The 15,910-nt window shown below is 46.2% G+C and overlaps 1 protein-coding gene across 1 annotated transcript; it reads right to left on the bottom strand.

The window, feature by feature from the left end:
• Positions 1-10,481: 10,481 nt before the first annotated feature.
• LOC135908071 (uncharacterized) lies at positions 10,482-14,537 on the bottom strand. The gene is made up of 2 exons (XM_065439806.2): positions 13,138-14,537; positions 10,482-12,038 (listed from the first exon to the last, which is right to left on the bottom strand). The coding sequence occupies exons 1-2, from the start codon at positions 14,080-14,082 to the stop codon at positions 11,994-11,996; spliced, it is 990 nt and encodes a 329-aa protein (XP_065295878.1). The 5' UTR covers positions 14,083-14,537; the 3' UTR covers positions 10,482-11,993.
• Positions 14,538-15,910: the final 1,373 nt, after the last annotated feature.

Here is a 15,910-nt window from a genome sequence, read left to right as displayed (position 1 = left end):
CTTTTATATTCCATTGGTGGCAACATTAGGTGCCAAAAGTAGGCATTCGATGGCGGCCAACGTGCTTTCCATAGCGTTTTTTTTTTATTTCGGTGCTCCGGCCCCAAAGAAGAAAAATAATGATTGTTGTGGCTCAGCGAATTACCACATGGTGAAAGTTCGATTTCGTTACTTCATCTTCTTTTGCGAAAAGTAATGGGCCACGGCACGCTCCAGTTGACGGATATTCTTTATATATTATTGCAATAGCAATTGTATGGACACTCCAGGCACATTCCTGCCGTCGCCGTCACCCTCATGTTCCGTATAAAGTCCAAGGACGATAACATAGTGACCGCGCGCCGCATGCTGCATGTGCGAATGAAAGCTAGGGGGTGGTATGGGTGAGCCGACGATGGGGGCTCAGTCTTGTGTGAGCAAGGGAGAAAAGCGGAGAGGAAGCGCGCCGCCTTCCGTCCCACGCGATTATCAAGGGAGAGTGGAAGGAGGGGGAGGGGCGGTCATTAGGATTCTGGGATCTGTGAATCTGTGATTGTCAATCATCTTTATTTGCCTTGTTTGACGCATTATATAAAGTATTTTTCTTAGATGTGTAGATTTATTGGAGATTTGGACGTATAATTAAATATCTTGTTGCGAGGTTTTGTGTATACATTCATAGAACTTTGTTTCCAGTGACACTTTTTTGCCCTTTATCAAGCTGTATCTTCGCATTTGTATATTCAATTGTATCGCCACATTTCTAATGTACGAGTGCGAGTCAAATGAAAGTGACCCAATCGATACTTCGCAATAATGAACGGATCATTATCTACGAGGCATGCGCATAGCACACAGGCATCTCTCATTTAGAAAAGTGACACGCAGATGTGAGGATAAATGTTCTTTAATACACTGCATGGGTTGAACATGGTTGCATGATATAATGGATGCTTCAAAAGTTCAACAGCGCGGTGTCGTTAGGTTTTTGACATCCCCCTCAAGCTCGCACCACCCCTCATCTTAACTCTTTCTTCGTTCAGGGCATTCATTGAAAATCTGATCTAAATATGCCAACCCTCATGTAAAACCCCAAATTGGGTATTTGGGGTAACAATAAATAAATAAATAAATATAGTTCTAAGGTTTGTGTGATATTTTCTGCACCTAATAAATAGACAAAAACATGGAAGCATTGATATCCGTTATTTCGGACACAATATTTGGGAGATACGAGTGTATTCTTTTATGAAAAGATATATATATGAATTCTCCTGTCAGTGCGTAGCATTCAAAAATTTTTCTGTGGCATCTTTGAGAATAGCAAACAGTTATTATTCATGTGTTTGATCCCTCGACAAATTTTATGAGGAGGTGGCCGTGCTGCTACGTGAGCCCCCCCCCCCACCCCCCACCCCCCCCTCCCCGAACAAAATTTGTGGCTCCACCCCTGCCTTATACCCCTTCACATTCACCCAAGGATGTGGTGTCGTAATGATAATATATTTGAGAAATTCAATGCAGATGTTGAATGTAATGTTCTATTCTAATAAATATATATGTACTTTAGGGACATCGATGGGAAGATAATATAATACGTAATATAATACGCAGAACATAGGCGCGCTCACGGCATTCCATTGCCAGTCTTGGGGCCCGGCTTGCTTTCTTATCGGGAAGGGACCGACCACTTAAAATTGCCGATCGATGACTGACACCAAATACCAGTGAGTTACGCTGAGTATGTTTTGCTTTGAAACTTTCCTATTCTTTTGTATGCCATGGTCTCTAAGCTGGAATAAAATCTATGTACATAAATAAGAGAGAGCGTTACGCCTGTTCGCGAACAATTCAGTTTACGAAGAACAGCGCTCACCCAATTGAACCTCGTTTCATGAACACCACCTCGGGTTATGAACAGGAGAGTAAGATGCTCCATAGAAATTCGGGTAATCTGCTGTCAGCTCAGCTATTTTTGTTGTCTTTCTGCAAGGCACCCTCAGGTGTATTTAGAAGCAGCGTTCGCACGACGTAGTTTGCGAGCTTGGGCAGGAAACAGGAAACAGGAAAAGACGACACTCGTCTTTTCCAGTTTGTCTTCACTGTGTCCGTGTCAGTGCGCTGATTCACCAGCAAGGTATGATGATCACTCAATAAATAGCCCAACTTTCCACTTTACTGAACGTTGTACCAGGCTCACGAACATCCTTCTAGTGACGCTGGAATGATGTAACGTATCCAGCGGCAAATAAACGAGACATAATTGTTGTGCAGTTTTTCCTCAAACTTAAATTCTTTTTGCTAAACATATTGCTTTGTATGTTGGGAGAGACGATGCAAGCCATTCAGATGCTATCTTAATCGATGCCTCTACAAGCCATCGGGAAGACCGGCACCCGACGTTGCTGCTCTGAGTTGTGCAAGGAAACGCATAGCGCACTTGTTTTAACCTCTTAATACAAAGCTTTCGTTTCGAACCCTCCCGGAAATTCCTGCCCGGTGCTGCAGTATTCCCTAATATCTCCAACTCAAAAAGTTCTTGCCTTCCCAACGGTGGTACGCAACCTCAGTTCCCCAGCACAGTATAGCCCTATGCTATTGCCATAAGGCCATACCCGAACAAATACACCTATCGTGTCAACGCCAACTAGATTTTTAAGATGATCGCTGCCTGTGTCACGTTCTCTAGCGCGGATGCGCAAGGGCCCGTGCGCGGGTGCCAATTTTCATTACACAATATACACGGGAAGGAAAGGGACAAATGCACGGATTTGATTAATCGCTTCGTGAAAGCTCCGCTTCACAGAAATCCGCTGTTATTTTTTTTTAGTTCTAACTATTTGGTTTGTTTGTTTTAATGATTGAACACGACAATCTACTCTGGTGCCCAGTTTGTTGCTTCCTGCTGGCTGCATGTTGACGGGTTTGCAGACATTTCCAGAACAGGTTTAAAAGTATCGTCAATAGTGTATGCATCGCGGCTACCCATTCTATATTTAAGACCTACAGCATGACAATTGTTCACCGTGACAAATGGTCCTCCAACTGCAAGAAAATAATGAAAATATTTTACTTTGAGTGGAAATAATGCTCTCTCTCTCTCAGAAGCTTTCGTTTCCTGTCTTACTAATGCTTCGTCAATATTTTTGGGAGGACGAACCTCTTAAGGAAAAGGGATATGGTGGCGCATTAAGCGTGTGGAAGTTAAAAAGCTCTACGTGAAGATCCGGAGATAATTAAACAGGACGAAATAGACAACGCGCTTTTGGCTACAACATCCTAAAATATGGCTACAAGATGTGTATGTAGAGGAAACCTAGAAGTAGCTGATGCCATATTATAACACGCATGTAATCTAGCTCTGTACTATCCACGCATTAAAGTCGTCTCAGCACTTAGTTACATGCATTAAGACCTACTGTAAAGCTTTGGTGAGCTGAGTTTCCAGTACTAACATGCTGCTTCACGAAACCTTTATTCATATGAGCGTTCAGAAAATTACGCTCTCCTCTTCGTTCCATTTTCATTCCTAAATTGAGGTATGATTTGATGGAGCTGGTGCGCTGAATATGCGGTAACCTGAAAAAGCGAAACAGCTTATGATAGTGGGCTTCTCCAAAAAGCAGCAGTTATTGCGATGAAACAAGCTTTCGGTACCAGTTTAGTACATTTGGCACATGCTAGGCTGACTGTCCGAGATTCAAGGACATCGATTAGGTGCACTGAGAGCACCTAACACACACGCTGTGTGCACAACATTACGTGTAGGCTGCCGGCTATACTCTCGTATGCAAAGCCTTTCTTTCACTGCTGAGCCGGTCTTTGTGCATATGTCGGAAAAGTCAATGTTTGCTTCCCGTAACGACGGAGAAACGCCGAGACGTACACACTCACAAAAAAAAAGGCTATAAAGGCTGAAAACATCATAATTTTGCATTACGCTGAAGGAAGTTCCTCCGGTTTACTAGGTGAACTAAAGTGACAAAAAAAAAAGACGAGGAAAAGTGGAGAAGGCAGGCTTTCCCCTGCTCCTATTTGGAGCAGATGCGAATCTTCTGACGTAGTCAGCATGAGTCAGCGAAATAAAATAAGGGCAAGGAACAGTGAAGGCGGCGCAAAAGCGACAATGATGACACTGACAAAACCAAACTATAGAGAGACAAAGAGTACCGTTAAGAAACGAAGCGCGTAGGTTTGTAAAATCTGGCACAGAATGAGACATTGGACAGGTTGGGTCTCTACTTCTCCCGTTGTTCTTAAACGTGTTTCAGCTTCTCGTACCGACGCATCCAAAGGCTGGAGTGACTTGTGCGGAAACGCGGGAGAATCGTGCATGTTAGGGAAGGACGATTTCCAAAGAAGGAGGTTAGCGGTGCATAGAAGGCGCGAAAACATGAACGGAAAAGTAAACCTACGGCGACAAATATGAAAATTTCTCGACAGTGCTACACACTCCGTAAGTTTTCTCTCCTCATGTGCTCGCTGAAGGCTTCTTCGAATTGCAGGGCTTAGTGATGTACTTCAGCGCCTTTGATGTTTATTCTTATTGCACTTTCTCTAATTTTGTTTTGTAGTTCGTTTCTTTATAGAGAGCTGTCTTTGTTAAAGAGACGCGGTCACGAAAGGAAGAGAAGATAAAAAACTATAACATTCTGTTTAAAACAATTAGAGGGTTTAGGTGCCAATACCATGATTTGATTATGAAGCACGTCTTAGTGGGGGGACTCAGGAATAATTTGGACCACCTGGGGTTCATCAATGTACAATGAACTCTAAGTACAAGGGTGTTTTAGCATTTTCCCCCTATTGAAATGACGCTGCCGTGCCGGAATTCGATCCCGAGACCGCGTACTTAGCAGCCCAATACCATGGCCACTAAGCAACCACGGCGGGTTTCAGATTTTCACCTTCTAATAGTCCTCTCCAATAAATATAAATAAATAAATTAAGTTTCAAGTTTTCCACCTTTAGTACTAGCGTTTCCTCAGATGGAAAAGTGTTTTTCTAAAGGGACTTTAATTTCTGAAGGGATGCTGAGATAACATTTCTGACAAACACTCGGGCCAAAGGTCCACTGAAAGTACTGTCGACATTTATGAAACATGTTCACAATGTGTACAAATGCTATTGAATCCGCCAAATGTATTACTTGCACTATTATCATTAGCCTGAATTGATGTTTATAGTGCTGCAAGTCCTACTGTGCTGTGCGGTGACAGTATGCGGCGACATTGACCGACTGTGATTGTATGTCTATGCTCCTTTCTTTCTTTATCTCTACTTTGTTATCACTTTACCTCCCTCTCCCCGGTCTCCCCAGCGTAAGGTAGCAAACCATACCTTCCCCTCTGGTTAACCTCCGCCCCTTTCCCCTCTCCTCTCTCTCTCTATCTCTCTCTATTACCGCAATGCATTGTAATAGTTGCGTTGACAATGATTAGAAATATTATTTCCTTTACATGTTCAAATTTGTTTTCTCTGTCTCTCTCACACACGCCCCCCCCCCCCTTTTTTTTAAGGGCAGAAGGCGCATACAAGAACGTGGATAGAGCAATGGTATAAGCGAAATCAGCAAAACATGTAGAATTCGACACAAAATCCTCGCGTAGCCGAGCTAAGAAGCATCAAGTATTGCATTGAGGAGTGAAACTTGAATGTGCCAGAACAAAGTCTACTTGCGGTTCTGTGGTAACGACTTCGTGTCAGACTAGCGCAAATAGCTGTTATATAGTAGGTCTCCGATTGCGTCAATAACTACTTATAGCTTGAACTTTGCGGCTACAAAATCTACTATAGAAGGACACTCAGGAATACTTTTGTGGGACATTGGAACATGAAAAATCAGTTTTGCAACATTTGCTACCCCTGGATGAAATTTATGGAACCATCATGAGAACTAATAAAATTGTTCGTTTTACTGTGTCGCAACTGCATAGTGGTTTATCGAGGAAGACATAGTGGAAGGCTGTAAATTGATTTTCACCAGCTGGGACTCTATACGGAACACTCAAAGCACTATACACGAGTGTAGTTCCAGCCTGCCGCCCCCGAAATTAAAGCTGCCGCGTACGGTACTCGAACGCACGACCATTTGCCGAGTGTGGCAACCCAAAAGCCACGAAGCCGTCGCGGCGAGTCGTTACGGGAAAATGGAGCGTCATCTTGCACAAAACAGCGTCCTATCAATCGCCTGACACTTGTAAGGTGTGTATTAAAATTAAATTCCTGGGTTTTACGTGCCAAAACTGCAATTTAATCATAAGGCACGCCGTAGGGATGGGCATTCGAATAGCCTTCACGCCCTGGGGTTGCCTAACGTGCATCCAATGTACGACAAAAGGGCGATCTTTTTTTTTTCATTTCACCCCTATGGAAATGCAGCCGCGGCGGCCGGCATTAAAACCCCACGCCCTCGGGCTTAGTTGCACAATGCCATAGCCACGGCGCCACCACGGCGTGGGTATCTGTTGCAGCTAGCGTCAGCGCAGAAACTTGGAGATCTTGATCGCGACCGATGCCTCAGCTTTCCAAACACTGCGTTGTAGAGAACGTGGGAAGAACGCAATAAACTCAAAACTTCTTAAGGTACTTTTCGATCCCTTTATCGCCGAGTGACTGCAGCTCAATATCGGGCAATGCAAAAAAAGAAAGAAAAACTCGACTATTGATCAGAGAAACAAGAAATGACTGGAGCAGCTCAACAGCGATAGCTGCTCACCCATGTCCAGGCGCTCGAAAGGTAGTTGTGATATGCTTGCGCCTTTCCTTACAACGACGAAGGAAAGATTGTAAGGCCAATCCACACCATGCCACGTTGTCCAGCGAGTGATGTACGACCAACCGTCGTGTGTTCCATCAGCAAAAACTTCCAAAATCGCTCCATTGCCGTTTTGAACAGACCGGAAGAAAAAAGACCGACGGGATGGCTGGATCGATCGACGTTTCGACCCCACCACGAGAGATGCCTTTTGTGACCGGAAGGACGTCGATCGTTGTCAGGCGCGTCTGCTCATTCGGCCGCAAACAGTTCCGGGATGTCGATCGAAAAGCGAGGATGCGGAGAATGGACACCACTAAAATACGTGTTCTGCATTTTATCCAAGCGGGCGTGCCGCGCTTGCTACGTTTGTGCGACTGTCGGGCAGATAAAAGCGATCGCAATTGGTTTCTTTATTGTCGCGTAGAATTTAGCCTCGTCTCCTTCGCTCGCCTTCTGCGCCGCCAGATCTGCAGCCATACTTCTAACCTAGTCGATGGCGCAACGATACCCTCTCGAATTCACCTAGCAGCCACAAACTTGCTTTTATTTCCGGGAAACAGCACCGTGCTCGTCACCCGAAGGCCTGACATGTGATTGTGGGAGAGCAACGGAAAACAAGTAAAATAAGACCCCGATGAACAGCCAATCCAATCGCAGTGATCAGGTCAATAGATTTCGCCCACCCTTCCATCACGGTTCACTTCAGCCAGCAGTTGTCCTTTCTTTCCGTTTGTTTTACCTGCGGTTCCCATTGAATATGCTTTAGAATGCGTGTTGGCTTTATCATGTCATTCGAATAACCACATCGGGAGTTTTTAAAGCAGATCTTAATTTGCGAACTATACCGGATATTCCTCTACGTGGGTGCTCGGTGCTGTTCACTGGCTGAATAGCACATTCATTAAAAATAACGATTGAACTACGTGCCTAATGGTGTGATCAAACTACGGTCTGTCAGCGCATCATCCGATGCTCCAGTGAGTGGTTCACATTCGCAAGTGTACGTCTATCATGCGAATGCCAACGAGCTTTTTAATACGCAAGCATTCTGAAGCTACTTCCCTCAGAAATCTGTCCGACCGTCTTTCCGTTATGCGCGGTGGGAGGCGCTTCATAGATATACAGGGGGTCCTTAGGGTGATATATGAGAGTGCCTTCTGAACACATGGGAATACCGAGATTTATGATTTTGATTATCTATACATGTGTACAGGGTGTCCCGCGTAACATGAACCAAACATTAAATTATCCAAATGCCACGTAGCTGGACAGAACCAAGGTAATGTTGTTTGCGGTCGCCTCGAGGTACTCAGATTATTTTTTTTATTCCGCTAAATTAGGTAATACGGTTTAATGATTTAATTAACGGCTCAGATATTACAGTTAGATGGAAAAGTGTCAACGAGAAAGTTGTAGAGCAACATAAAAAATGGCTGTGCCTTAGGTAAGGTTAAGCCCAGGATGCGAAGCATACTAGCCTTTATTTTAGTTGTTGAACCACTGTTTAGCTTGGTGAACTGCTGTTGCTTGGCTATATTTGGTTCGGCTAGACGAAGAAACAACTCATGCGTTACTCTGCTTCACCTTGGACGCCCCGCATTGGACGCGGTGAGCGTCGAGCAACGCAGCGTTCGGCGCGGCAACGAAATGTGCGCCTGAGCAAGCGACGCACGCCTGAGCCTTAGAAATAGCTCGTTTCTAAGGCAACACCGCATTCACTAGAGGCGCTTTTGTACCGCTTTGAAGCATCGTACTCGTGGCTCAGTGGTAGCGTCTCCGTCTCACACTCCGGAGACCCTGGTTCGATTCCCACCCAGCCCATCTTGCAAGAGTTGAGCCAAAGCCACTTCTCCTCTGTCGTGACGTCACGGTGTCACGTGGTATTCAAGGCGACACCGCCGCGCCTGAGGAGCTGGGTTGAGCTCTCGTAATATGCTTCGCATAAAATCCCTCGATGCAGCTTTCTGTTGCTCAATAGGTGCTACGTAAGTGTTTTCCCGACCCTGAAAGAAGCCCGAAAATACACACAAAATTGCCGCGCGACTGGCCACTCGAGGGACTTGTCGCTTTCCTTGTGTTCTGTGTCCCCTCTCACGCTGGTTACATCATCATGGAATACCAGCTAGCCCGGTGTCACACCTTGCTTCAGTTTTTCTTGGATGCTGCAAACTAACGCAAAGAAGACAAGGGCAGGGTAGGAGAAGTTGCGGGTTTCGCCACAATGAATGATGTGCCATTTAAACAAACGAAAAAGCTACAATGCACTAAATTAGGGGGAAAGAAAGAGCACACACTCTTTATGAAGGTGGCATCTAACCGTCAACAACACGACGTCAGTCGATTGTGGATGCATTTGGAGGCTTTTGTTTCTCTCCTCGGCGCCTAAAACAGCTGAAGGTGAGTTGGGTGGTGGAGAGCATGGCAAAAGTGTGACACAACAGTGATCTTCCTTTTTCTTGTATTTACGTACGAAGGTTGTTGAGCAGGGCAAAAGTGTGGCACAACAGTGATCTTCCTTTTTTTTTGTATTTGCCTATGAAGGTTGTTTCGTTCTAGATGCCCAGTTGCAGTTCCCGTAGTCTAGCTGTATGTGACCCGGTAGCACAACTATTAGGTTTATTAGTGTTCTTTGAATATGTTCTTTAGACACCTGCCTGATGGGCCCATATAACTTTTCCACCTAGTTCATGAAAACAAATTTACGACAGTGCTCGTGCACTGGAAAAATTGCTTACTATGTTACTGGGTGCATCCTTGGAAAACGCTGTCAGGATTTCATAAGTCCGCGCTTGTTGAGTGTTTTTTCGAAGGCCGAAAAAGCAACCTCAACACTAACGCACTTTTGTGCATCCACTGTGATGCATTTTTGTGTACCAGTGTGCGTGCGTGCGTGCGTGCAAGTGTGTGACCAAACGAAAGTGAGAAAATAATCAAAATAATCCAATTAGCCAAGTTAACACAACTGAGAATTGTCATTCAGGGCTCTGTATTTCTGAATTTTTCAGACAGTGCAGCATTTCGGTAACTAAGGAGCAACCTCACCGTGACTGAAGAGTTTATTGAGAGTTGGGAGAAGGGGAAGTTTCTTGTGGAACATCAACAGGATCCTTGGGAAAATGATTTGTTTGGCGGGCGCTGGTTGAAGTGCTCTTGCATTTCCCGTCAGTCGTTAATCCCCGAGATGACTTCTCCGAAATACACGCAGTGTAATTTCTGGCATGTGGAGAGCACTATCACTCGTTTGCGCATTGTTCCACAAAAGTCTATGGGCAAGGCACAGTCGTCCGCGCGGTGTTGAGAAGAAAGTAGCCTCCGTTCAAAACTGCACTTACTGAGCTAACCTCTTTGCGGTTGTAAATGTCACGTGTGTGCACAAACAACGGAGAAGCAAGGAAGACATCTTTGAAAAATGGTGTGTAATCACACCTAGACAGAACTCATGTGTTTGTGTGGCTCTGTGATGTCACTGGTATTGTAAGTGATGTATGGTGTTGTCGTATCCGAGATAGGACGTATGTGCATATCTGCGGGTCTATCACATCACTGATTACTTGCCTCGTATTGCCATATAAATTGGTCACATTAGTGCATTGTTGCTCTTTGACTTTATTGCACGATGCCATGAAGATGTGTTCGGAGAAGTCGGCTACTGCGTGTTTCGTGTTGTACACGTAAAGAATGCGATCGAGCCAAGTGTCAGTCAACACAGAGCCCCGTTGCTTTATTTGCTTCACTATATATACGTTGTGGGTAGGAGAGGGAACACGTTTAAGATAGCTTTCGAGGGCATGTTCGTTGGTTCGATCGTTAGTGGGCATGCGCAGTAATGCCGAGTTGAACATGATGTGCATGTCTTTATAAAACACGATACATCCTCTTTTCTGTAAAAACACGAAAGTGAAAATATTATCGAACGGTATTACGAGGGGTTACGAACATTGCTTAAAATTGCTGTCGTATTGGAGGCGCTGTGGCGGTCTTCTTTGCCGTGTTGATCTCCTCAAAAGTGGACTTGTCTCATTTGATATCGCCGGTGCACCTCCGTTTGACGACGTATGTTCGTTTACAATGCCGTCGTTGTCGCTTTCGTCGTCCGTGGAATCTCCGGTAGATGACTCCATGCTGAAAGGTTCGGCTGTCGCAAGAAGGTGCTGCCGGTTCCGACGTAGAATTTTGCCGTCTTCTGTCTCTACTCGGTAGGACCTTGGTTGCTCCGCTCGCATCACTCTGGCTTTGGTATCCCATCGGTCTCCGCGCACTCGCACGACTTGTCCTTTCCGTAAAGGAGCCAGGGAGCGTCTCGGCTGTTCCGTCTGTCGATGCTTCCTCACGGACGTGCTGGGTACTTCCGTAAAATCCGGCAATGGCGTTCGAAGCCGTCGACCAAATAGCAGTTCACCCGGCGATCTGCCGTCTTCCAGCGGACATGACCTGTAACTGAGCAATCCGAGCCAGAAGTCCTCTCTTCCTTCGGTTGTCTTTTTAAGGATTCTTTTTACCACCTGAACCCCTTTCTCGGCCAAGCCATTTGAGCGTGGAAACCGCGGGCTTGAAGTGACATGCTTGAAATCATATCTTTCTGAAAAGAGCAGAAACTCGCGGCTGGAGAATTGCGGTCCGTTGTCAGTGCACACTTCTTTTGGTATGCCGTGTCTAGCAAATATTGCGCTTAGTTTATCAATCACACCGGCTGCTGACGTGTCCTGCAACTGCTCAACCTCGGGAAAATTAGACAACGCATCATACGCACAAAGATACGATTTTCCAGCGTACTGGAAGATGTCAACACCAATCCTACACCAGGCATGCGCAGGCACTGGGCGGATAAGAAAGGGTTCGCTGTGTTGCTTGTAAGCGTGCTTCTGGCATACTGAGCATTTTTTAATCACATTTTCGACATCAGTGTTCATACCGGTCCAGAAAACCAAACGACGCGCACGTTCTTTGCACTTATTTAGTCCCATGTGGCCTTCATGGATTCTTCTTAACATCTCTTGGCGCATGCTGGTTGGCACCACGACCTTGCACCCTTTTAGTAGCACCCCGCTTACGGCTGACAGTTCACTGTCGAGATGCTTAAGCCGTCCCTGCACAGGTTGGTTCTTCTGAAGGCACGTGACGACACTATGCAAGTAGCTGTCATTTCGCGTTTCTTTTGATAGGTGCTCTAACGTGGCATCGCTTACAAGTGACGATACAACACCTACGGCGTGAATCTCGATGTCTTCTTCTGCTTCATCCTTTTGCGGTTTTCCTACAGAGGCACGCGACAGCAGGTCTGGCAGCACGAACTGCTTTCCTGGAACAAAATGCAGAGTGAAATTGTATTTCAGTAAACGTAGAAAGAAGCGCTGCAGTCTCGGGGGCATGTCAGCAATTGCCTTTTGCGAAATATTGATCAGGGGGCGGTGGTCTGTTTCGAGGATGACCGTGCGTCCATACACAAAATGGTGAAATTTCTCGCACCCGTATACCACAGCCAACGCCTCCTTCTCAATCTGTGAATATCGTTTTTGAGTTTCGGTAAGTACTCGCGAAGCATACGCAACAGGTTTCCAAGCGTCCCCGTAACGCTGTAGCAATGCTGAGCCGATGCCATTTTGCGATGCATCCGAAGCTATTTTAGTGTCACGCATCGGGCCGAAGATAGCCAGAACTGGCTGGCTACTTAAGGTTGCACAGATATGGTTCCATTCTGTGGCATGGTTATCGGTCCAATCGAAAACACTGTCTTTTCTTATCAGGTCTCGGAGTAACTTAGTTTTTTCTGCGAGGGCCGGTACAAACTTCGCGAAATAGTTGACGACACCTAGCATTCTATGAACTCCTTTCTTGTCCCTCGGTGGTGGTAGATGTAGAACCGATTCGACAGAATCAGGGCTTGGCCGTATGCAGTTTTCGGAAATAACATCGCCAAGAAAAGAAATTTCTGGCACGCCAATTTCACATTTTGAAGCATTGAATGTTAACCCCGCCTTACGCGCGGACTGAAGGACAGCTCGTAGCCTTTCGTCGTGCTCTTTTCTTGAAGAGCCACATACTAGGATGTCGTCGACGTACACACATACACCAGGAATTCCGTCAAAGATCTCGTTCATGTACCTTTGAAATACTTCGGATGCTGACGCTATGCCGAAAGGAAGCCTGAGGAAACGATAACGCCCAAACGGGGTCGAAAACGTGCAGATTCTGGATGTTTCTTCATGTAACGGTATTTGATGAAATCCAGATTTGGCGTCTAGTCGTGAAAAATATCGTGCTCCCGCAAGCTCGGCTTCTATGTCATCGCGACGAGGCATCTGTAAGTGCTCCCGCTTGAGACCTTCATTAATTTTCCTAGGATCCATGCATATACGTAGCTGACCGTCCTTCTTCTTCACGATAACTAACGGACTTACCCAGTCTGTTGGCTCTTCCACCTTGGCAATGATGCCTGCCTTGAGCATCCGGTCGAGTTCAGCCCGCAGTGGTTTCAGCAGCGCCAGGGGTACTCGTCTAGCCATCTGGACCGTAGGTACGGCGTCTTGTCGCAACACCATTTTGTGCAGCCGCTGAAGGCATCCGGTGCCGGTGAAGACGTCGTTGTATTCCTGCATGAACTCTGTAGTTCCCTTTGTCGTCATTGCATCAACCGACCTGACGAAGAGCCCCAGGCGCTCGCTTGCTTCGAGACCAATAATCGCGCGCCCCTTCTTTACAAGGAAGAAGTCGACTTCAGTCGCCGTCTTGCCAACTGTGACCTTCAATCTGGCTACCCCGAAGTGCTTGATGATTCCTCCCCCATAGGAGCGTAGCACTGCATTACTTTCTCTTATTTGTGCCGCGGGCTGTAATACGCGGTACATACCATACGGCAGAAGGTTCGCTTGTGCGCCGGTGTCCACTTTCAAGTTGATGCGCTTGCTGCCGACTAGTGCTTCTACTACCCAGTCACGATGGCTTTTGACAGTATCTACCGATACGTTGAGAATCGTGAAGTCTTCGTCGGCGTTGACTTCTGCCACTTGCCTGTTGCTCTTGCATTGCACCGCAAAATGGTTCTTGCCTCCGCATCGTCTACAGGTGCGTCCAAACGCCGGACAATTCCTCAAGCCGTGCTCCCGACCACACCTACTGCATTTAAATACTGGGGATGCAACAGTTTCCTTTGGCCTTGCTTGGATATGGTCAACTTGGCGCTGTTCGCGTGCCCAAAGTTGATTTTGTGCATCTGACAACTCGGCGGATTTGCATACCTGCTCAGCTTTCGTCAGTGTCAATTCCTTGTCTCTTAGCAGCTTCTGGCGCACTTTGTCGTCGCTCGTTCCAAATACAATTTGGTCACGGATCATTGAATTTTCCATTACGCCGAAGTTGCACGATTTCGCCAGGTGCCTCAGGTCCCTTGCGAATGGTTCAAAGGGCTCACCTTCTGCTTGGACTCGTCTTCAAAATAGGTACCGCTCATGTATTTCATTCACCTGCGCTGCGCAGTATTCATCGAATTTCTTGATGACGGTCGCATAGTCCATTCTTTCGGCGTCTTCAGTGAAAGTGAAGTTGTTGTAGATTTCCAACACATCTTCCCCTCCCAAACTGAGCAGTAGGGCAGTCTTCGTGCTATCATCCCGAGGCTTGTCTCTTGGCACCGAGGCTGCTAGGAAAAGCTCGAATTTTTGCTTAAAAAGCTTCCATTGTTTGGCAATGTCGCCACTCAGGCGTAACGGTTCAGGAGGCTTTAAGAATTCCATCACGGGTGGCGGCGCACTTCTGACACCATGTTTCGTGTTGTTCACGTAAAGAATGCGATCGAGCCAAGTGTCAGTCAACACAGAGCCCCGTTGCTTTATTTGCTCCACTATATATACGTTGTGGGTAGGAGAGGGAACACGTTTAAGATAGCTTTCGAGGGCATGTTCGTTGGTTCGATCGTTAGTGGGCATGCGCAGTAATGCCGAGTTGAACATGATGTGCATGTCTTTATAAAACACGATACACTGCGCTTCGAGAAATTACAACAAAAGAATGCTCGACAATGCATTTGTAATGAAGCTCAATATTGTCTTGGAAAGACGTGCACGTTGCTTGTCAAGCTTTGAAGTGAAAGTATGATAAGGAAACCGATGGGCATGACAATTTATAAGATTGCAACCGTTATTTAAAGTACATTCCCTACATCTTCAACAAATTAGGACAACATTGAAACAAGAAATCTGGGGTTTGACGTGGTGATACCACATTCTGATTATAAACAGTGCTGTAATGGGGAACTACTGATGAATTTTTACCGCCTGGGTTGTTAAGCGTGCACCTAATGCACTGTGTGTGAGCTTTTTTTCCATTTCAATCCTATTGAAATGCGGCCTTCACGGCCAGGCTACGATGACCTTGTGCTCTGCATTTCGTAGTCGTCATGAATGTCAGTTTCATTACAGCGCCGTTTAATGGTAATGTTTGTTTTCGGTTTCATCTGCAACGACGTTAATAAGAGATTAGAACATGCATGGCAAATATAGGTCTGTCATTTTTTCTAGACGATCCTGCAGGATATACCACAGCAGCACATCGTGTTTGCTGAGATGTCGCTTTCTCAAGGATATAATGTCAATAAAAAGAAAAACATAAATAGACGCACGGAGCATAGACATAAGTAGACACAGCCGCCTATGTCAAATCTCCGTTGATCTATGTTTCTAAAATCTGAAGCGTATGCAGCCTGTGTTGTTAATATGTGCAGCCCGCGCGGCGAGAGACCGAGGAAGCAGCAGCGGCCACCAAAGCTGGCAGGCGCGCGCTGCAGCTCAGGTCAGTGTCAGAGAGAGAGAGAGAGAGAGATACGTACTGCGCGCCGGCTTTAAAGAGCGAGAGTGAGGGTGATGTTCCGTCGCAGTGATGCCCGGTCCCCTCACGCAACACTTAGCGCGTTATTGAAGCTTCGTGAGTGGTCCGTTCCGCAACGCGCTGCATCGTCGAGGCGCACTCGTGATGTGACGACACAGCCAATGGGAATTAAAATGCTGTTTCTCTGCTCCAGAGGGCAGACGCTGGCTTTGTCGCTCAATGGGCCATTTGGCGCTTTATCTTCAATAAAAAAAGTGGCGCCTAGCGCTAACTTCCCGATCAGCTCATTTACTGCCACTGCGGCAAGTTCTCCCTGTTGTTGGCTCTACCATCTTCTGAAAAGCAACTTCT

Source organism: Dermacentor albipictus, chromosome 3, assembly GCF_038994185.2.
Source record: "Dermacentor albipictus isolate Rhodes 1998 colony chromosome 3, USDA_Dalb.pri_finalv2, whole genome shotgun sequence".
Lineage (NCBI taxonomy): Eukaryota > Metazoa > Arthropoda > Arachnida > Ixodida > Ixodidae > Dermacentor > Dermacentor albipictus.
The sequence above is the reverse complement of the archived record's forward strand: the minus strand, read 5'-3'. Positions and strand labels throughout refer to the sequence as shown.